Consider the following 23,558-nt stretch of genomic DNA (forward strand, 5'->3'; position numbering starts at 1 on the left):
CCAGAGATGGCCATGAACAGACCCGGAAAACTGGCCTGGAAACTGGCTGGTGTCTTCTGTTGATTTCTGAGAAGAGATGTACACTCCTTCAAGGTCAGGTTATAAGTTTCCTTTCTCGCACTTGCATTCACCAGCTCCATTTTGTCCCTGACATGAGAGACTCCCATTTTAGTTTGTTTCTGCAACCAAACTAATGCAAGTTTGCTCCTTGGTGAGTTAGAGACTACACTGGGTGGAGCTGACCCGCCAAGGAAATTTTGTTTGCAGCAGATAAGGAGATCACAGGGACTCGCTCCTAAAGCTGTGACTCCCCCAGCAGGGATGAGAGGTTTCTTTTTAGGGGTTAGGATGAATATTCAGCAGAGGGAGCTTCGTCATTATATGCAAAGGTGGGCCCAAGGTTGCGCATGCTCTTTAAAAAACATGCCTATACAGGCGTCCCATATTATGTAAATGAATCGTGTGCTCCTCCAAGGGTGAAGACTTTAGTGGAATAATGAAGCAGAGGTAACTGTTGGACAAGGGTATGGGGCTGTGCTCTGAGAGCTGGTATAAACTGGATGAGGTCTTGAGCTCTTCGTCCTGGGTAAGGAACACGGGGTCTTGTTTGCTTTTGAAAGAGCACTGTATGGGACACCGGGGTGGCTCAGTCTTAAGCATCTGTCTTTGGCTCAGGTCATGATCCCAGTGCCCTGGGATCCAGTCCCACATGCTCGGTGGGAGGCCTGCTTCTCCCTCTCCTAGTCCCCCTGCGTGTGTTCCTTCCCTCACTGTGTCTATCTCTCAAATAAATCAATAAAATCTTAAAAAAGAAAGAAAGAAAACAGCACTGGAGTTCTACTGCTGGTTTATTATCTTTGATATGGTTAGGCTATATCCTGGGCTGCTAGAGACTTAGTTTTTGCATTCTCATTGTTCCCTTAAAAATCCACAACTACTGAGGTTTTTGCATATCTTTGTAATTCTGACACCTCCTAGGAAGTTTTGCAAGAAGTGTGCTAAGGCAAGTAGAGCGGAGATAATGGAAAACAGCTGGGGGCCTAAAGTAACTTCTGTCATGAAAGCCGTACCTCCGCTTTCTTTTTCTGGAGACCCCTAACTCTGCGCACAGTTCTACAGGTAGTGGGAGATGTGAAGGGTTTATTGGTAATTATTACTGAGTGTGATAATGATACTGTGGTTTTGAAATAAAATATTTTAAGGAAATATTTACCGAAGTGTTGAGGAGTTAAAAACACGATGTCAGGGATTTGTTCTAAGATTCCGTATCTAAAATTAAAAAATAAAAATGATATATGAATGAGGGGCGCCTCAGTGGCGCAGTGGGTTAAAGCCTCTGCCTTTGGCTCAGGTCATGATCCCAGGGTCCTGGGATCCAGCCACACATCAGGATCTCTGCTCAGCAGGGAGCCTGTTTCCTCCTCTCTCTCTGCCTGTCTCTCTGCCTACTTGTGATCTCTGTCTGTCAAATAAATAAAATATTTTTTAAAATGATATATGAATGAGATGGTTAAAACGGTATTAAATTTAGGATATAAGTATATGAGGTACATTTTACTATTCTCTCTGCTTTTGTAAATGTTTGAAAACTTTCATAATAAAAAGCTACAAATACATTTCCAGCTGAGGAGAAAAACCGTGGCTTCCTGGTTTCACTTGGGTTATTCAATCACAAAACACTTTATTCGGGAACAGAATAGTACATAGTAAAACTATGTAATGAAATAATCTGAAGCTGAACTTGAATTACAAAACAATTTAAATTTTATAAAAAGCACACGCCACAGTATTTTCTGAAGTTCCCTGCAATAGAGCTATTTTCATCTGCCACAACTATTTGAAAGGAAAGGAAAGGAAAAAAGGAACGGAAGTAAGGAAGGGGAGGAAGGGGGAGAGAGAGAGGGAGAGAGAGGGAAGAAGAAAGAGAAAGGAGAGAGAGAAAGAAAAAGAAAGGGAGAGAAAGCAAAGAGTGGGAGAGGGAAGGAGGAAGAGAGGGAAGAAGGAAGGAAGGAACGAACGATGAACGAGTGAAGGGGGAATCACTTGTCCCCAGGATGGCAAACTAAGACTTCTATCCCAGGAGTGGACTAATTTGCCTGATGAGACTCCCTGCCCTGCCTTCCCCTAAGACAAGGTAACCTGACCTGAAATAATCCTCCTTTCTTTTCTTCCTTTTCTTTCTTCCTTCCTTCTTCCTTTTTTTTTTTTTTTTTTTTTTTTTTTAATTTTCCCTAATCACCTCCTTGTATGGACCATTTGCGCAGCTCCTGGGAGCTCCCTTCTATTTACTAGAAGGGATGATGCTTAATTCAAGAATCGTTACATAAAGCCAATTAGATCTTTAAAGTCACTTGAATCGTTTTTTAATACAACTCATTTTTGTAAATGAAATTCGAGATATTTCTCTTTGGAACATAATCAATGTTTCAACTTTTTGCAAATTCTCAGCTTATTAGGATGAGTAGCTCATGCCACAAAACAGTGTCGATAGCCCTTAGGTGCCTTGTGGACAATAAAGGAGGCAGAGGAGTCAAGCACATTCCCCTTATCTCTTTCCCTTCCCTTCCCACAAGACACATCGTGCGGATAGCTTGGACACTGAGGAATGAAACTTCCTGCCTCCCTCCCTCCCTCCCCACAGTATACCGTCTATGTTAACATAACTGTTGTCATTAGCACGCCTTTACTGTTCCAGGGGATTCCCGTCCAAGCAGATTTCTTGATTGTTCATCACGGGAACTTCCACAGGTTCCATCAATCTTCAATCTTCCATTAACCTTAAATCTCTTCGAAAGCAAGCAGCAGCACCTGGCACCTAAAAACCCTCCCCGCTCCCCCCAATCCTGGACTGTAGTACCATGAACCTTACGCAAACCTAATCAAGTTCGTTGCATTGAAACCAAACTTGCAATTCTCAGTGAATTCCAACCTTGACTTCGCGGCCCCGTGGAGCTGCTGTGTCCGCTGCGGCGGTGTTCTCCCTCACCGCGATTAGCAATAAACTCCGTATTATCGACGGTCGTAACGGTGATATCCAAGGAGCCGACACTTGATGCAGCTTTGAGATCCAAAGTCCCCTAAGGAACTTAGGTTCAGCCTAAGTCAATTTCACGTTTTCCATTTTTAGCACCATCCCCCGACTTGCTCCCGCTAAAAATCTTGGTTAACTTCACCGTGTAAGTTTCAGTTCGCAATTCATTTCTCATGAGCTTTAAGAAATGTATGAAACAACAACAACAAAAAAATCTGACAGTTACCGCGCCAAAGGAAGGACTCAACCTGAATCGCATCTTTGCCCGAACCGAGAGCCAGCTGGTGGGAGGCGCGGCCCCGCGAGCTGCATTCTGGGAAATGTAGTCAGCAGGTGCGCGAAACCTGAGGTGCTTCCCCTGGGGCATTCTGGGAAGTGTAGTCCTGGAGCTGGGTATAGTCGGCGGCTTGGAGGCACTTCCGCTCCAGGAAGGCGAGGTCGGGGCCGAGGTTGCTGGCAGTGAGGTGAGTTAAGCGCGCGTCCCTGCGGTCCCTCCGAGCCTTCTCGGCCTCGGCGTGGGGCCAACAGTCAGCCGGCCTTCGCTCCTGGGGAAGGGGTGTCGCAGCCGGCGGCGGAGGACGGGGACGTAGGCAGCGGCGCAGTGCCGCTGCTCCGCGAAGCCTCGGCGTCGGGGCGGACGCGCGTGGCGAGCGCAGTTTGAAGGTCTCCCGCGCTCTCCGCGTCCCCGGCCCGGGTCGCGGACCTGCCAGCCGGCGCTGCGCCCGCCTCGCGGTAAAACAACGGGCGAGTGACTTGACATCTCCTTGCCTCGGTTTCCCTTTGGCTAAAAAGCGTTAGCGCCTTCCCAGTGGTGTTCTGAGAATTCAGTGAGATTGGGTAGGAAAGCTAGAAATCAGTGCCTGGTGCAGGATCGGACGGGACCGTGAATTCTGTCGTCAAACTCGGGCCCCCGGTGGCTGGGAAGCTCCTGAGAGCCCGGCGTGGGCTCGGAGCCCCAGCTGCAGCTCCGCTGGCCCTTCACTGATTTACGCTGGGGGGCCGGTCCTGCACGCCTGGACTCATCCGTGACACTTCAGAGTTCTCTTCAGCCGGACCCTGGGGAAAGTTCTCCGTGGTTTATCCCAGAGAAACAGCTGTGAGCACGGCCTCGCAGAGTGTCTGCGGCATAGCGAGTCCTTAACTGTTCGCAGCGTGCCGCAGCTGCGTGTCCTTAGTTTACATGCAGCAGGATTTCTTAGTCTGCGGTTATTAGCCATTATTTGCCTCCGTGCATACGGGAGAAGAGACTTAGTTGAGGCTCTTCCAGCTTAGTAACATGCTCAAGTAATTACACCTATTAAAATGGTGTAATGTGGGGGGAATCATGACAGTCTGTCATTAGCAGTACAACAAATTATCTGTGGGATCACCAATCAGTTAGGGTAATGCTCTTAAAACATTTTTTTTTTTTTTAACAAATCTGCAAGGGAAGTTTTATGAAGCATAATGGCATCTGCTTATTTGACACTGCAAGACATAGGGAATACTGACATTCCTATGATCCCCGTTTACATGTGACTGGATGGAGGCGCAGAAAGATTAATAACTCCCTCAGGGTTTATGCTGCTAGGAAGTAGAAAGCAATAAGCAGAAATGCAGAATTTGAACCCAGCTACTTTGGCCCCATTAAGTTATATTGCCTGTATGTCTCTCATTTCCTCTCCTACCCAGGCTCAGGAGTGCTCTGGAAACTACCAGAAGCACTTATGTTAGGGACTGTTTTTGTATGAAGGCAGCTGACTGAGGGCGCCCAGGGGAAGCTGGAATCCAGCTCCTGTTCTAAGTTCTGCCTGGAGAAAGAGGCACCTTTTCCTGTTGGCACAAAGCACCACACGGACTAGCAGCTCTCTCATGATGACTTTCCCTTCCACAGTTTTGCCATCCCAGAGCTCTGCCTCTCCCCAGAAGGAAAAGGAGAAAAATGACCAAGTTCCAGGTAAGTTGGGCTTGCCTTCCTATTCCTTGAAATGATGTCTCATTTCAAAAGATCGGATGCATTTTACCCCTGCTTGGAAAGGGTAAAAGGGGACCCAAGATGTTTGCTTTTTATTTCCAAATAATAGTGTGAAAATTAATATAAAAAAAAAAAACTCCCACATTACAAATGTGTTTACAAATCAGTTTTAATTGTCCCACATGCCTTCTCATTTGAGTTGACATGTCTAGATTTTTAATCATACTTTAAGTACATTTTGGATTTTTTTAAAAGATTTTATTTATTTATTTGACAGAGATCACAAGTAGGTGGCAGGGGTGGGGGGAGGGTGGTGCAGGGAGCAGGCTCCCTGCTGAGCAGAGAGCCCGATGCGGGGCTCAATCCCAGGATCCTGGGATCATGACCTGAGCTGAAGGCAGAGGCTTTAACCCACTGAGCCACCCAGGCACCCACATTTTGCATTTTTAAATGTAATTTTATACTACCTACAATTTATGATGTTGATGATGATGATGGTAATGTTAGTCTCTATACAGTACATCATTAATTTCTGATGTAGTGTTCCATGATTCATTGTTTGCATATAACACCCAGTGCTCATTATAGTGGGTGTCCTCCTTAATGCCCATTACCAGGCCCACCGTCCCACTACCCCCTCCCCTCTAAAACTCTGTTTGATTCCTGGAGTCCACAGGCTCTCATGCTTCATCTCCCCCTCTGAATTCCCCACCTTCATTTTTCCCTTGCTTCTTCTAATGTCCTCTGTGCTATTCCTTATGTTCCACAAATAAGTGAAACCTTATGGTAATTGTCTTTCTCTGCTTGACTTATTTCACTGAGCATAATCTCCTCCAGTCCCGTCCATGTCGATACAAATGGTGGGTGTTTGTCCTTTCTGATGGCTGAGGAATATTCCATTGTGGATTTGGACCACATCTTCTTCATCCATTCATCTGTTGAAGGGTATCTCGGCTCCTTCCACAGTTTGGCTATTGTGGACATTGCTGCTATGAACACTGGGGTGCATATGGCCCTTCTTTTCACATCTGTATCTTTGGGATAAATACCCAGTAGTGCAATTGCTGGGCCATAGCTCTATTTTTTATTTTTTGAGGAACCTTCACACTGTTTTCCAAAGTGGCTACACCAACTTGCATTCCTACTGACTCTGTAAGAGGGTTCCCCTTTTTCTACAGCCTCTCCAACACTTGTTGTTTCTTACTTTGTCGATTTTTGCCATTCTAACTGGTATAAGGTGGTATCGCCATGTGGTTTTGATTTGAATCTCCCTGATGCCTAATGATGATGAACATTTTTTCATGTGTCTGTTAGCCATTTGTATGCCTTCTTTGGAGAAGTGTCTGTTCATGTCTTCTGCCCATTTTTTGACATGATCATTTGTTTTGTGGGTGTTGAGTTTGAGAAGTTCTTTATAGATCTTGAATATCAGATGTTTTCTTCTTTATCTGAAGTGTCATTTGCAAATATTTTCTCCCATTCTGTGGGCTGCCTCTTTGTTCTGTTGACTGTTTCCTTTGCTGTGCAGAGTCGTTTTATCTTGATAAAGTCTCAAAAGGTTTTTTTTTTTTTAAGATTTTATTTATTTATTTGACAGAGAGAGTGATCACAAGTAGGCAGAGAGGCAGGCAGAGAGAGAGGGGAAAGCAGGCTTCCCACTGAGCAGAGAGCCCGATGCGGGACTCGATCCCAGGACCCTGGGATCATGACCTGAGCTGAAGGCAGAGGCTTTAACCCACTGAGCCACCCAAGCGCCCCTCAAAAGGTTATTTTCACTTTTGTTTCCTTTGCCTTTGGAGACCTATCTTGAAAGAAGTTAATGTGGCTGATGTCAAAGAGTGCCTGTTTTCTTCTCTAGGATTTTGATGGATTTCTGCCTCACATGCGGTCTCTCATGCATTTCGAGTTTATCTTTGTGTATGGTTTAAGAGAATGGTCGAGTTTCATTCTTCTATACATAGCTGTCCAATTTTCTTAGCACCACTTATTAAAGAGTCTTTTTTCCACTGGATGTTTTTTCCTGCTTTGTTGAAGATGAGTTGACCATAGAATTTCAGGTCCATATCTGGGCTCTCTACTCTGTTCCTCTGGTCTATGTGTCTGTTTCTGTGCCAGTACCATACTGTCTTGGTGATCACAGCTTTGTAGTAAAGCTTGAAATCAGACAACGTGATGCCCCCAGTTTTGTTTTTCTTTTTCAGTATTTCCTTGGCAATTTGGGCTCTTTTGTAGTTCAATACAAATTTTAGGATTGTTTGTTCCAGCACTTTGAAGAATGCCATTGGTATATTGATCAGGATGGCACTGGAAATATAGATTGCTCTGGGCAGCATAGATATTTTAACAATGTTTATTCTTCCGATCCATGAGTATGGAATGATGGAATGTTTTTCCATCTCTTTGTGTCTTCAACGCCTTCTCCTAAGTGTTCTGTAGTTTCTAGAATATAGATCCTTTACCTCTGGTTAGATTTATTTTGAGGTATCTTAGGTTTTTGGTGCTATTGTAAATGAACCTGATTCCCCAATTTCTCTTTCTACAGTTACACTCTTAGTGTATAGGAAAGCTACTGATTTCTGTGCATTGATTTTGCATCCTGCCACATTACTGAATTGCTGTATGAGTTCTAGTATTTGGGGATGGAGTCTTTTGGGTTTTCCACATGAAGTATCATGTCATCTGCAAAGAAGGAGAGTTTGACTTTTTTTTGTCAGTTTAAATGCCCTTAATTTCTTTTTGTTTTCTGGTCGCTGTTGCTAGGACTTCTAGTACTATGCTGAATGATAGTTGTGAGAGTGGGCATCATTGTCATGTTCCTGATCTTAAGGGAAATGCCCTCAGCTTTTCCCCATTGAGAATGATAATTCGCTGTAGGCTTTTCATAGATGGTTTTTATGGAATTGAGGAATGTTCCCTCTATCCCTACACTCTGAAGAATTCTAATCAGGAAAGAATGCTGTATTTTGTCAATGCTTTTTCTGCATCAATTGAGAGGACCACGTGGTTCTTGTCCATCCTCTTATTAATGTGTTCTGTCACATTGATTGATTTGTGAATGTTGAACCACATTTGCTTCCCAGGGATAAATCCCATCTAGTCATGATGGATAGTCATTATAATGTACTGGTGGATCCTATTAGCTAGGATCTTGTTGAGAATCTTGGCATCCATATTCACCGGGGATATTGGTCTGAAATTCTCCTTTTTCTGGGGTCTTTGCCTAGTTCCAGGATCAAGGTAATTCTGACCTTATAGAATGAGTCTGGAAGTTTTCCTTCTGTTCCACTTTTTGAAACAGCTTCAGGAGACTAGGTTTTATTTCTTCTTTGAATATTTGGTAGATTTCCCCAGGGAATCATCAGGCCCTGGAATCTTGTTTTTTGGGAGGTTTTTGCTCACTGCCTCAATCTTGTTACTAGTTATTGGTCTATTCAGGTTGTCAATTTCTTCCTACTTCAGTCTTGGTAGTTTTATAGGTTTCCAGGAATGCATTCCTTTCTTCTAGATTGCTTAATTTTTTTGCATTTGGTTGTTGGTGATAATTTCTAAAAATTGTTTCTTCCAATTTTAGTATATGTGCTGCTGAAGCGAGCACTCTAAGAATTGTTTCTATTTCTTTGGTGTGAGTCATGGTCTCTCCCCTTTCGTTCATAATTTTATTACATAATTTTATTAATTTGGGTCCTTTCTCTTCTTTTGGATACATATGGCCAGTGGTTTATCGCTCTTACTAAGTCTTTCAAAAAATCAGCTTCTAGTTTCATTGATGTGTTCTCCTGTATTTCTGGTTTCTAATTCATTGATCTTTGCTCTAATCTTAATGATCTCCCTTCTTGTGCCTGGCTTAGGCTTTATTTATTGTTTTTTTGTTTGTTGTTTTTATTTGTTGTTCTTGCTACCCCAAATTTAAGGTGTAAAGTTAATTTGTATATTCAAAATTTTTTCTGTTTTTTTGAGTGAGGCTTGGATGGCTATGTATATCTCCCTTAGGACCACCTTTGCAGTATCCCTTAGGTTTTGGACTGATGTGTTTTCTTTCTCATAAGTTTCCATGAATTGTTTAGTTCTTTGATTTCCTTGTTTACCCAAACATTCTTTTTTTTTTTTTTAAATTTTATTTATTTATTTGACAGAAATCACAAGTAGGTGGAGAGGCAGGCAGAGAGAGAGAGAGAGGGAAGCAGGCTCCCTGCTGAGCAGAGAGCCCGATGCGGGACTCGATCCCAGGACCCTGAGATCATGACCTGAGCCGAAGGCAGCGGCTTAACCCACTGAGCCACCCAGGCACCCCTCACCCAAACATTCTTGAGCAGAATGGTCTTTAGCTTCCAAGTGTTTGAACTGGAATTCTAAACTTTTTCTTGTGGTTGAGTTCCAGTTTCAAAGTATTGTATTGAGAACATGCAGGGAGTAATCTCAATCTTTTGGTAACAGTTGAGACCAGATTTGTGACCCAGTATGTGGTCTATTCTTGAGAAAGTTCCATGTGCGTTTGAGAAGAAGTATTCTGTTGTTTTATGGAGGAATGTTCTGTATATGTCTATGAGGTCCATCTGGTCCAGTGTGTCATTCCAAGCTCTTGATCCTTTGTTGATTCTTCTGCTTAGATGATCTGTCTAGTGGTGAGAATGGAGTGTTGAGGTCTCCTACAATTAACATATTGTTATCAATATGTCTTTTTATTTTGGTTAACAGATGGCTTATGTAGTTGGCTGCTCCCATGTTGGGGACATAAATATTTAGAATTGTGCGATCCTCTTGTTGGATAGACCCTTTAAGAATGATATACTGTCCTTCTGTATCTCTAACTCCAGCCTTTAGCTTAAAATCTAATTTGTCTGATGTGAGAATTGCTACCTCAGCTTTCTTTTGAAGTCCATTGGCATGAAAGATGGTTCTCCATCCCTTCATTTTCAGTCTGGATGTATCTTTGGTTCAAAACAAGTCTCTTATAGACAGCATATGGATGGGTCCTGTATTTTTATCCAAACTGCAACCCTGTGCCATTTCATGGGAGCATTTAGGCCATTCATGTTGAGAGTGATTCTTGAAAGATATGATTTTATTGTCATCATGTTGCCTGTGAAGTCCTTGTTTCTATAGATTGTCTCTGTACATTTCTGTATCACTCTTGGGGTCGTTCTCCTTTTATAGAACACCCCCCCCCTTAATATTTTGTGCAGGGCATTTTGTTCTTCTCATTTTGTTCTCAGGGCATATTTTGTTCTTCTCATTTAATACCTTCACTATGTCTTTACCAGTCCTTTCTGGCTTGCCAGGTTTCTGTGGACAGGTATGATGTTATTCTGATGTGTTCCTCCCCCTGTACATAAGAAATGTCCTCTTCCCATTGCTGCTTTTGAGATTGTTTTCTTGGATCTTTGATTTATGAATTATACTATTATATTATAATATAATATGTCATGGCATTGGTCTGTCCTCATTGATATTGGGAGGGGTCCTCTCTGCCTCTTTGACATGAATGTTTGTTTCCTTTCCCAGATTAGGGAAGTTCTCAGCTACAGTTTGCTCAAATATATTTTCTAGACCTCTCTCTCTCTCTCTCTCCACCCATCAGGGATCCCAGTAATTCTAATATTGAAATGTTTCACTGAGTCCCTAATCTCTCAGTTTGATCCCTTGTGTTTTTGTTTTTCCCATGCCACCTCAGTTTCCTTCTTTTCTATCATCTCATTCTCTAGCTCACTAATTCGTTCTTCTGTCTCATTTACCTGGCAGTCGGAGTATCCAGTTTAGACTGCCTTTCATTCATAGCATTTTTAAGTTTGGCCTTATTAGAACTCATTTCTGCCCTTAGAGATTCTATACTATCGTTATTTTTTTTTCTCAAGCTTAGGTATCGCTTTGATAATTGTTACTCAGAAGTCTATTTCCAACATCTTGCTCATATCCATATCCATTAGTTCTGTGACAGAGGCCATAGTCTCTGATTCTTTCCTTTGTTTGGGGCTCCTCCCCTTAGTCATTCTGTTGAGGGGTGGTTGAGGGAATGTACAGAGTCTAAACTATTGACCATAACCCAAGCAAGATACACCTGTGTTTTATAAGGATCTTAGGGTTGTCGGCCTCTTGTTCTTTCGGCGTGTCTTCTGGGGGCGGGGACTGCCGCACTGTTCCTGTTTGGACAAAGTTGCCCTCTACCCTGTGGGGGAGTATGTGCTCAGTGAAAACTGGTTTTGGGAGCAGGAGAGTTTTGTTCTCTGATGGCTTTCCCTAGTGGCTTTCCTCATCTCTTCCAAGAGTCAGAGCAAAAGTGACCTTATCCAGTCCTTTGTCTCAGAACAGAGAGACCTCAGTCTGTTCTCCAGAAAGCCCTCCAGGCCACACTGTTTCTGTTTCTGTCTGTGCTGCTGAAAACTGCAGCCACCTGGGCTGTTTTCTCCACAGCAGCACTCCCAACCATCATTCCCAGGGCTGGGCATGTCTCTGCCCTTTGCACTTCTAAAACTGACAGTACCCCTATAGTTCCAGGTTTCAGTCTGGGGGGCTGCCCTGAAGTCCTTTCCCTGTGGCCTCCAGTCTTCAAAATCTATGCCAGGTCCGCAGTGCAGGAGGCTTTTGCCTTCCTGGCACAAGATCACTGAAGCTCCCTCCCCCTTCCATGTATCCTCCTATATCTGCCTGCAGAATCACAGCTCCCTGCTTCATACCTGGAGACCAACTTCCGGAGACATTCTGTTTGTAGAGCTCCAGATGCATCTTCTTATATCTCAGGCAGATTTTGTGGGTGTCCAGGATGGATACATGTCCAGCTAGTTCAGGGGACAGGTTGAAAAAGAGTCCCCTACTCCTGTGCCTCCCCACCACCATATTACCTACAATTTAAATGATCACATCATTTTCCATAATTTATCTATGCTTTATCCTAATATCCATTTATGTGGATTTTACCATTTTAAAGATGTTTGCGATAACAGTTTGCTAACATCATATAACCTTTATTCCTGTACAGAAACTCTGAGATCTCAGGGGTTTTTTTCCCCTCTTTAAAGCTCCAGGGACTCCATGGTTTTCTCACATGTGGTGCCTCACATTTTGTTGTAAGAATGTCTGTCTGTTGTAAGAAGTGTGGCTTGGTGTGGCATAGTCCACCTCAGACTAAAGTCAGAGAAAATAATTTTAGTTGTCTTTAAACAAGAAGAGCCAGATTTGGAGTGTACCTAGCTGGCTCAGGCCATACAGCATGAGATTCTAGATCTTGGGGTCTTGAGTTCAAGCCCCACGTTGGTCATAGAGCTCACTTAAAAAATAAGTAAATAATTTTAAAAAGGAGCTAGATTCCTTTTTTATTCTAAGTTAAACCATGTGCGTATTATAGTTAGATGTTTATTTTGTTCATTGACATGTTAGTATGTTTTAAAGAAGTACATACTTAGTTTTAAAAATCCTTAGTACTAGGGATTTACCAGACATTTACTCTGTGGAACAGATGTGTGAGGATATAGGTGGTCCTACCTGCTTTTTAAGATGAAGAAACAGGCTTGTGAACCTTCAGATACCTATTGACATCCACTCAGTGCCCAGTGACACTAAAGTTCCTATTGTCTAATCCAGGAGTTTCAGGTGTTAAATCACAGTAAATGGAAAGATCCAAAAGAAAAGAGACTTCTCTATTCAGGGACCTGAGGCCAGGCTGCATGCGTGCTGGCATGGCTGGTAGACGGAAGACTCCAAAACTAATACATCCTCACCTAATTCCCTTTCTTAGTGGCTGTCTCTCTGTCAGATATATCCACTCGTTGTTTAGTGTGTAGATGCTCAAAACTCTAGCTAGCATTGAGATAATTTTTATTTCTATACAGAAGAAGTTGGTATACATAATAGGAAACAGGAGCCAGTGGGTGGGGCAGTGAACGTGGGAATTTATACACACTAGGAAAAAGGCTTAATATTCTCAGTACAAATTTTACTGATCTATAAGATACTCTATAAGATCTATAGGATTATGAGCAAAGAAAACGAACGGGTAATATATAAAAAAATCAAAAGATATTTTAAAAATTATTTGTGTATTGGGGCACCTAGGTGGCTCAGTGGGTTAAGCCTCTGCCTTTGGCTCAGGTCATAATCTCAGGCTTCTGGGATCGAGCCCTGCATCGGGCTCTCTGTTCGGCAGGGAGCCTGCTTCTCTCTCTCTCTGCCTGCCTCTCTGCCTACTGGTGATCTCTCCGTTAAATAATAAACAAATAAATAATTAAATAAATATCTTTAAAAAATTATTTGTGTATAGTTGACATGCCATCTTGAAAGACAGTTTTTTAAAAAAATTAAGTAAGTGGAGGGCACCTGGGTGGCTCAGTTGGTTGAGTGTTTGACTCTCGGTTTCAGCTCAGGTTTGTGAGATCAAGCCCTGAGTCGGGTTCCACACTCAGCACAGAGTCTGCTTGAGATTCTTTCCCTCTCCATCTGCCCTGCCCCGCTTGCACGTTCTCTCTCTCTCACTCTCTCTCTCCCCCATCCCTCAAATCTTTTTAAAAATTAAAAAAAATGAAATAAGTGGAAATTTTTTTTTAAAGTTTTGATCACTTATCAAATTACCCAAAATTTTAGAAATAAGATAATGTCTAATTTTGGCCAGAAGATAGAGAATCAGGGATACTTCTGTTCTCTTACAGGAAGAGTTCATTGGGAAAATTGTCATTATATTAGCAAAATAAAGGTGCCTATTTTTCAACAGAGCAATTGCCACTTCTTGGAACTTATCCTAGGGAAATAACAGGACAGTTGGCTGAGATCTGTGTAAAAATGTTTTCTGCAGCATTATTAATAATGTAGAATAGCTATTCATTTCTTGGAATCATTAAATATATTCTAGATCACCACTTACAGAATATTATGCAACCAGGAACAATGATGGTAGCAGTAAGAGTGACAGCTGACATTTGTTGAGTACTTAATGCACATTAGATGATGTCCTACGTCCTTTATATATTCTCATTTGATCCTTATGATGTAGACTATCACACAAAGACATTCAAGTATTGAGAAGTTAGGTGACTTGACCACGGTCTCAAAGTCAGTAACGGACAGAGCCTTAGAGGCATGTAGTCTCCAGAACACAGGCTCTTAACCTTGACACTGAATTCTGCATTTGACAGATAGGGTATGCTCCTGCCCGGCAGGGTGCTGAAGGCCTGTTGGATGGGCACATGTGGACGAAGTAGTGAGACTGCCCAGTGAGAGAAGGAGACGGCCTCTATTAAATACTGTTGAAAAAAATTCATGCAACATTTCTGACAAATTTCTTAGAAAATTTGGCACTGTCGGTCAAATTCTAAAATGTGTGTGTGATACAATTTGACCATGACAGTTCTAGAGACGTAACTGTATGAAGGGCACCATGTTGCGTGTACACTGGTGGTTTTTGTTTTCTTCTTCTCTTTCTTTCTCCTCCCCCTGGGACCCTTGCATTTTTGGTGTGCTTGTGGAAGGGGAGAGACTACCACTAAGAAGAGTTGCTCTGATCCCACACAGTGTGGAACAACATCCCCATAGCTCCTCCGCCTCCTTAGCGCGGCCCTGCTGCCAGTGTCCACTGAGTGTGAGACTGAGTCTGCGTGTGCTTGTTGTTGTAGGAGGCAGTGACGTTCAATGATGTGGCAGTGGTCTTCAGTCAGGAGGAGCTGGGGCTGCTGGATTCCACCCAGAGGAAGCTGTACCGTGACGTGATGCTGGAGAACTTCAGGAACCTGGTCTCTGTGGGTGAGGATAGGATCCTTCTGGAACTCATCCCCTCAAGCAGGGTTTCTCCTGAGGTTGGAGGCAGATGGTTCCTTGTTTTGAGGAGTCTCCTGTGCATTTTAGGATGTTTAGTGGCATCCCTGGCCTCTGCCGACTAGTTCAAGGCTTCAGGACTCCTCAGACACCAGAGTTTTCCAGTCCCTTTGGAGCACAGAGACAAGACATTTCTAGTCTTTATTCCAAGGCAGGTGTTGTCTTGTGTAAATGAACTGTAAATGGACAGTTAAGCTTGTCTTTACCTGGATATGTATTTCATCTATCTTTTTTAAACTCATTGATCATGATCTACTGGTGGGTCAGGGAACTAATTTAGTAAATTGAATCAGCAGTCTTATTGAATACTTACAGAACAGAGTCATAGCATCAGAGCTGTTACTTAGAATGGCACACGTCCGTGCATTCAGCAGGGGTCAGAGCAAGTGGTTTCCAGGGAGGGGAGTCAGACTGGGAAGGATGCAACAGAAACAGACCTTGATTAGAAACAGTTCACTTTAGGGGTGCTGGGGGACCCTCAGTTGGGTAAGCATCCGACTTTGATTTTGGCTCAGGTCATGATCTCAGGGTCGTGAGATGGAACCCCACATGGGGCTCTGCACTCAGCTGAGTCTGCTTGAGATTCTCTCTCCCCTCCTGCCCCGACTTCCTCTCCAAAAAAAACGAAAGCGAGAAAGAATAAGAAACAGTTCATTGGATCACTTACTTCGAGAATTTGTATGGTAGTGATATACTTCTAATGATACCAAGTGTATTCCTTATTGTGGGTGGTGATAGGAAAGTGATAAATGCTGCCTTGGGGAGAGGCAGAGCCTTATTATGTTATGAAATCAGAGCCACAATTTTTTAGTACTTTTACCCTTAATGTTTTCCACTTTTATCTTACCGTTTCATAGGGCATTCATCCTCCAAACCAGATATGATATCCCAGTTGGAGAGAGAGGAGGAGAAGCTTTGCATGAAGGAGATCCGCACTGAAAGAGGTAGGCACTCGGATAAGAACTATGCGGCTGGGGTCATTGTAGGTGACAGCCCCATTGTTCTGCCTCTGTTCTGGATGATCTTCGCACGGCAGCCAGAGAGAGCCTTTGAAAACATGAATCATAGCACGTCACTCATCTGTTTCAGACCCTCCACAGGCTTCTGCCTTCACTCAGAGTAAAAGTGGAAGTGCTCGTGGTAACTGGGGGGCCAGTCATTGAAGCATCCACCTCTTTTTTGGGCCCAGGTCATGATTTCAGGGTCGGGAGAGTGAGCCCTGTGTCAGGCCCTGCTCTCAGTTCAGAGTCTGCTTGAGGTTCTCTCTGCCCCTCTGCCCCTCCCTGTGCGTTCTGTCAAAAAAAAAAAACCAAAAAAACTAAAACAGGTGCCTGGGTGGCTCAGTCAGTTAAGTGCTTTTCCAGCTCAGGTCATGATCCTGGAGTCTCAGGATCAAGTCCCACCTTGGCTCTGTGCTCAGTAGGGAGTCTGCCTCTCCCTTTGCCCCTCACCCTACTTGTGCTGTCTCGCTCGCTCTCTCTTAAAAAATAAAATCTAAAAAAACCAAAACCAAAGTGTTCAAGGGGCCTGGAAGGCCCTGTGGTATGTGCTCATCCCCCAGCTTCAACACGCATTCTGCATTTTCTTTTTTATTTTTTTTTTAAGATTTTATTTATTTATTTGACAGACAGAGATCACAAGTAGGCAGAAAGGCAGGCCGAGAGAGAGGAGGAAGCAGGCTCCCTGCGGAGCAGAGAGCCTGATGTGGGGCTCGATCCCAGGACCCTGGAATCATGACCTGAGCCAAAGGCAGAGGCTTTAACCCACTGAGCCACCCAGGCGCCCCCGCATTCTGCATTTGTCTCCAGTCGTCCCTTCCCGCCCCCCCCCCACTGCTTTGCCAACCTGACTTGTGCCTCAGACAACACAGATACGCTCTACGTCAGGACTGTTTCCTTTCTCTTCTCTGGCTGGAATGCTACCAGCCTGTACACTTCCAGTCACTCTGGCTTTCTTACTTATGTCACTGAGAAGTCCTTTCTTCCAAGGCCTTCTCTGACCACCGCTTAAAATGCCATCTCCCATCACACTCCATGCCCTTGACTTGCTTTAATTGTGTGTAAGCACTACACCACCAGACTGACTAGCATATAGGATTTTGAAATTGTGGTAAAATATACATAACATAGAATTTATTTTAGCTGGCTGCATTAAGTACATTCCTGTTGTTGCACAACCGTCAACGCTGTCCATCTCCAGAACATTTCCGTCATCCCAGACTGCACTCTACACATCAGGCAGTGACTCCCTGTTCTCTCCTATCCCAGTTCCTAGTAACCACTGCTCTCCTTTCCGTGTCTATGCATTTGACCCTTGCAAGTACCTCACGTGAGCGGAGTCATGCAGTGTTTGCCGTTAGTGTCTGGTTTCTCTCTTTTAGTGTAATGTCTTCAAGGTTGATGGTGTCGTATGTTAGAACTTCCTTCTTTTTTATGGCTGAATAATAGTTCACTGTATGTACAGATCACATTTTCTTCATCTTTTGTTGGACGTTTGGGTGGTTTGTACCATTTGGTTATGGTGAATAATGTTGCCGTGAACAGGGGTGTACAAGTATCTGTTCAGGTCCCTGCTTTCCATTTTTTGTGTGGATACCGAGACTAGAAATGCTGGATTGTATGGTAATGTTTTTTGATTATATTTGAGAGAGAGAGCATGCATGAGTGGGGTTGGGGGCAGGAGGGGCAGTGGGAGAGGGAGAAGCAGACTCCCCGCTGAGCAGGGAGCCCAACATGGGTTGGAGCCCATGACCCTGAGATCATGAGCTGAGCTGAAGGCAGATGCTTAACCAACTGAGCCATCCAGGCACCCCTCGTTTGGTAATTCTATTTTTAATTTTTGAGGAATCGCCATACTGTTTTTCATAATAGTCACACTATTTTGTGTTCCCACCAGCAATGCACAGGTTCCCACCAACAATGTCCCAGTGTATTGGGACATACACAAATCATCCTTACACTTGCTGTTTCGTGTGGGCTGTTGTTTTTTAACAACTAGTGGGTACCAAGTGGTATCTTGTTTTGATGTGCATTTCTCTAATAATTAGTGAAACTGAGCATCTTTTCATGTGCTTGTTAGCCATTTGTACATCTTCTTCGGAGAAATGTCTGGGCAAGTCTTTTGTCCATTTTTGAGTCGTGTTTGTTTTCTGTTGAGTTTTAGGAGTTCTCTGTATTCTGAATACTAATCCCTTACTAACTGGATATATGATTTGCAAATATTTTCTCATTCTGTGTGTGGCCTTTTTCTCTATTGATAGTGTCTTTTGATGCATTAAGAATTTTTAATTTTCATGAAATTTTCAAATTTATCTTTCTTTTATTCCCTGTGGCTTTGGAGTCCTATCCAAGAAATCATTGTTAAGTCCAATATCATGAAACTTTTGTCCTATGTTTTCTCCTCGGAGTTTTATAGTTTTAAATCCTTTAGATCTTTAATGCATTTTGAAGTAATTTTTGAAAATGGAATAAGGAATGGTCTGACTTCATTCTTTGACGTGTGGATATCCAATTTTTCTAGCACCATTTATTGAAAAGACTGTCCTTTTCCCATTGAATGGTCTTGGCACACTTGTCAAAAACCATTTGACTGTGTATGTGATGGTTTAGTTCTGAGCTCTCTAGACTGTTCCCTTGGTCTGTATGTGTTTATACCAGTACACTGCTGTTTTGACTACTGCAATGTTATAATAAGTTTTGAAATCAGGAAGTAACTGCCTCCAACATCTTTTTTCTTTTCTTTCCTTTTCTTTTTATTAACATATAATGTATTATTTGCCCCAGGGCTACAGGTCTGTGAATTGTCAGTCTTACACATTTCACAGCACACACCACAGCACATACCCTCCCCAATGTCCATCCCCCATCCACGCTATCGCTACCCCTTCACCCCCCAGCAACCCTCAGTTTGTTTTGTGAGATTAAGAGTCTCTTATGATTTGTCTCCTTCCCCGGTCCATCTTATTTCATTTGATCTCTCTGATATGAGGAATTTGAGAGGCAGGGTGGGGGGCTATGGGAGGTAGGAAACAAAACAACTTTTTTCTTTATTAAAAGTTGTTTTGGTGACTCAGGGAATTTCAGGATGGGTTTTTCTGTTTCTGTATTATTAGAATTTTGATAGAGATTGCATTGAATTTGTAGATCCTTTTGGGAAGCATTGATATCTTTTTTTTTTTTTTTTTACCCAATAGAAATGAAATCATTTTTATTTTTTTATTGTGTTAGTACCATACAGTACATCATTAGTTTTTGAGGTAGTGTTCCATGATTCATTGTTTAAATAACAGCCAGTGCTCCATTCAGTATGATTTCCTAACAATATTGAACCTTCCAATCCATGAACTTGAGCTGTCATTCCATTTTCCTATATTTTTAATTGATCAGTGTTGTAGTTTTCAGTGTACATGTCTTTCACCTCCTTGGTTAAGTTAATTCTCAAGCATTTTGTTCTCTTTGGCACTATTGTATATGGAATTATTTTCTTAATTTCCTTTTAGAATTTTCAGTGTATGTAGAAATGCAACTGATTTTGTGCATGACTTTGTTCCTTGCTACTTTGCTGAATTCATTTATTAAACTGTTTTTGTGTGGAACCTTTAGGATTTTTTCAAATCATATCCTCTATTAACAATTTTTTTAATTAAATTGATTTATTTTCAGAAAAACACTATTCATTATTTTTTCACCACACCCAGTGCTCCATGCAATCTGTGCCCTCTATAACACCCACCACCTGGTACCCCAACCTCCCACCCGCCCCCCGCCACTTCAAACCCCTCAGATTGTTTTTCAGAGTCCATAGTCTCTCATGATTCACCTCCTTTTCCAATTTCCCCCAACTCCCTTCTCCTCTCTAACTCCCCTTGTCCTCCATGATATTTGTTATGCTCCACAAATAAGTGAAACATATGATAATTGACTCTCTCTGCTTGACTTATTTCACTCAGCATAATCTCTTCCAGTCCCGTCCATGTTGCTACAAAAGTTGGGTATTCGTCCTTTCTGATGGAGGCATAATACTCCATAGTGTATATGGACCACATCTTCCTTATCCATTCGTCCGTTGAAGGGCATCTTGGTTCTTTCCACAGTTTGGCCATTGCTGCTATAAACACTGGGGTACAGATGGCCCTTCTTTTCACGACATCTGTATCTTTGGGATACATACATGACAATTTTAAATCATATCCTCTATGAACAATTTAAAATCATGTCCTCTATGAACTATTTTACTTCTTCCTTTCCAGTTTGGATGCCTTTTGTTTCTTGCCCAATTTCTTAGGCTAAAACTTCCAGTACTGTGCTGAATATTAGGGATGGAAGTAGGCATCCTTGCCTTAATCCTGATATTGGGGGAAAAGTTTTCAGTCTTTCACCATTGAGTCTGATGTATACTGTGTATTTTTCACTTAAAGCTTTTTATTACATTGAAGCAGTTTCCTTCTATTACTAGTTTGTTGAAAGTTTTTATCGTGAAAGCATTTTGAGTTTTGTCATTTGCTTTTTCTACATTAACTGGGATGATTATGTGATTTTTTTTTCCTTTATTCTGTTAATGTGACATATCACATTGATTTTTTTGGTGTGTTGAACCATCCTTGCATTTCAGGAATAAATCCTACTTGGCTGTGTTGTAGTGTCCTTTTAATATACTACTGAATTTGGTTTGCTATTATTTTTAGATCAGTGGTCATAAGGGATGTTCGTAGTTGCCTTTCTACTGTGTCTCTGTCTGGCTTTAGTGTCAGGCAATACTGGCCTCACAGAATAAGTAGGAAGTGCTCCCTCCTCTTCCATGTTTTTGGAAAAGTTGAACAAGGACTGAACATTCTTTTTTGTTTTTTTTTTTTTTTTTTTTAAGATTTTTATTTATTTATTTGATAGAGAGTAAGAGCAAGAGAGATCATAGAGGGGAACGGAGAAGCAGACTCACCACTGAGCAAGGAACCTCGCGTGGGGCCCAGCCCCAGGACCCTGACATCACAGCTCCGGCCAAAGGCAGATGCTTCACCAACTGAGCCACCCAGGCACCCCAAGAATTAATATTCTTCTTTAAATGATTGATAGAATTCACCAGTGAAGCCATCTAGTCCCTGCTTTTCTTTGTTGGGAAGTTTTTTTTTTATCACCAATTCAATCTTCTGAACAGTTACAGGTCTAGGTTTTCTGTTTCTTTGTGATTCAACCTTAGGTTTGTTTCTAGGAATTTGTCCATTCTATCTAGAATTTGTCAGTTCTATCTAGGTTATCCAGTTTGTTGGCATTGAAATATTCATAGTGCTGTCTTATAATCTTTTGTTTCTTTATGGTCAGTAGCAATGTCCCCACTTTCTTTTTTTTTTAAGATTTTATTTATTTATTTGTCAGAGAGAGAGAGAGCTCAAGCAGGCAGAGTGGCAGGCAGAGAGAGAAACAGGCTCCCCCCGAGCAAGGAGCCCAATGTGGGACTCGATCCTAGGATCCTGGGATCATGACCTGAGCCTAAGGCAGTGGCTTAACCAACTGAGCCACCCAGTCATCCCACCCACTTTCATTCTAATGTTAGAAATCTGAGTCTTCTCTCTTAGCCACTGTAGCTAATTTTTTGTCTATTTTGTTGCTCTTTTGAAGAAGCAGCTGTTGCTTCTCATTGATTTTTCTCTATTGTTTTTCTGTTGTATATTTGACTTATTTCTGCTCTTCGTTATTTCCTCCTGCTAACTATGGGTTTGGTTTGTTCTTTCTTTCTTCTTGTTAAGAGAGAGAGTGCACATGAGTAGGGGGGAAGAGCAGAGGGAGAGGAAGAGAATTTCAAGTGGACTCCACGCCTAGTGCAGAGCCTGATGTAGGGCTTCATCCCACAGCCTTGAGATCATGAACTGAGCTGAAATCAACTCAGATACTCAACTGATTGAGCTACCCAGGCACCCCAGTTTGTTCTTTTTCTATTCCCTTATGATGTAAAGTTTCTTTTAATGATGTAAAGTTTTATTGTTATTTGAGATATCTTTTATTTTTTTCCAGTTTTACTGAGGTGAAATTGACATCATTGTCCAAGTTGTACAACATAATGATTTTATATTTGTATATATTACAGAATGATTACTATAATTTTTGTTAACATCCATGACTTCATATAGTTGATTCTTTTCCTTGTGAGGGGAACTTTTAAGACTATACTGTTCAGAAACTTTTAAACATATAATGCAGTATTGTTAACTATAGTTATTCTGTTGTACATTACATCCCCAGAACTTGTGATCTGTTTTGTTAGAAGACTTGAGATCGAGAGAGAGATTTTTGTTATTCTATATTTGTTTCATGTACATCTTTTTTATTTTTCTTTTTTTAAAGATTTTATTTATTTATTTGACAGAGATCACAAGTAGACAGAGAGGCAGGCAGAGAGAAAGGAGGAAGCAGGCTCCCTGCTGAGCAGAGAGCCCAATGTGGGGCTTGATCCCAGAACCCTGAGATCATGACCTGAGCTGAAGGCAGAGGCTTTAACCCCCTGAGCCACCCAGGTGCCCTAAGTTTTTCTTTTCTTTTTTTTTTTTTAAACTCAATTAGCCAGCATATCATTGGTTTCAGGATGTAGTTGCGTATAACATCCAGTGCTCATCACATCACTCAGTAAATTCAGTTAGCCAACATATAACACATCATTAGTCTCAGATACAGAGTTCAACAATTTACCAGTTGCATATAACACCCGTGTCTTAAAGCTTTTTGCCCCTCTTTCATTATCACATTTGTTTGTTTAGTTGATTTTTTTTGTAGTGACGCATTTCAATTCTATAATTTTTTAAAAGATTTTAGAAAGTGAGCAAGCATGGGGATAGGCGGGGGTGTGGGGGAGAGAACCCTCAGGCAGACCCTCCACTGAGCATAGACACAGGCCTTAATCCCATGGCCCTGAGATCATGATCTGAGCTGAAATCAAGGAGTCATCCTTAACCAACTGAACCACACAGGCGCCCCTCAATTCTATAATTCTGACACCAGTTCTAATATGTGGGGGTTATTGCCATACTAAGCAATTAGTCAGGAGACCAGCTGGGTGCCATACATTTGAACTCAATTCTGACACCATCTGTCTGGATACAGCATCCAGTCCCCATGGCTTAAGTGCTCGGTCCTACAAGATGCCCACCCTCCTCCTTCATCCTCTTTCAGCAGCCAGCCACAAGTCCAAGTTGTTCACCATGCTCCAGAGGTCCCTGCAACCTCCACCTTGGGCTCAGTTGTTTTGCCCGAGGGGCTCACAGAACTCAGAGATAGAGTCTACTTACTAGGTTGTCAGTTTATTATAAAAGGACATAACCCAGAAGAGACCCAGGGGGCAAAGTCTGTGGGAAGGGGTATGGAGCGTCCACGCTCTCTCTGCGCTCACTGGTCTCCCTGCATCTCCACGTGTCCATGGACCTTAGGGCTCTCCAACTCCCTTCCTTTCCAGTTTGTGTGGAGGCTTCATTTCTTAGGCCTGATCAGTGTGGTCATTGGCTATTAGTGGTTGATTCAGCCTTCTGCCCCTCTCCCTTTCCCAGAGGTCGGGAGGTGGGACTGAATGTTCCATGGCTCTCATGGCACCCGGCCTGCCATCCTTGGGGGATTGCTAGAAGTCACCTCATTAACCTAAACTCAGATGTGGTTAAAGAGGTTTGTTAGGAAGTTCAGGACCCGTGTCCCCCTTATGGCTGTGGGAGGGTTTCAGGAACTGAGAACAAGAGACCAAGTATTAAAACAAAGATATTCCCATTGTTCTTTTGTCCCAGGACATTCCAAGGGTTTTGCGATG

At 42.5% G+C, this 23,558-nt stretch overlaps 1 protein-coding gene across 2 annotated transcripts in view; it reads left to right on the forward strand.

Moving 5' to 3' along the window:
• The first annotated feature begins 3,419 nt into the window (after positions 1 to 3,419).
• Positions 3,420 to 23,558, forward strand: part of ZNF235 (zinc finger protein 235) — a 53,652-nt gene continuing 33,513 nt past the window's right edge. Inside the window, exons 1-4 of one of the 2 annotated variants that reach the window (XM_059152162.1) lie at positions 3,420 to 3,495; positions 4,905 to 4,967; positions 14,582 to 14,708; positions 15,638 to 15,724. In XM_059152162.1, coding sequence (XP_059008145.1) covers positions 4,953 to 4,967; positions 14,582 to 14,708; positions 15,638 to 15,724 — 229 coding nt within the window. In that variant the 5' untranslated portion in view covers positions 3,420 to 3,495; positions 4,905 to 4,952. Of the gene's footprint in view, positions 3,496 to 4,904; positions 4,968 to 14,581; positions 14,709 to 15,637; positions 15,725 to 23,558 lie in introns of those variants that run through there. The other variant, XM_059152163.1, reaches the window with a different exon arrangement.

The sequence above is a fragment of the Mustela lutreola genome, chromosome 16 (genome assembly GCF_030435805.1).
Source record: "Mustela lutreola isolate mMusLut2 chromosome 16, mMusLut2.pri, whole genome shotgun sequence".
Taxonomy (NCBI): Eukaryota; Metazoa; Chordata; class Mammalia; order Carnivora; family Mustelidae; genus Mustela; species Mustela lutreola.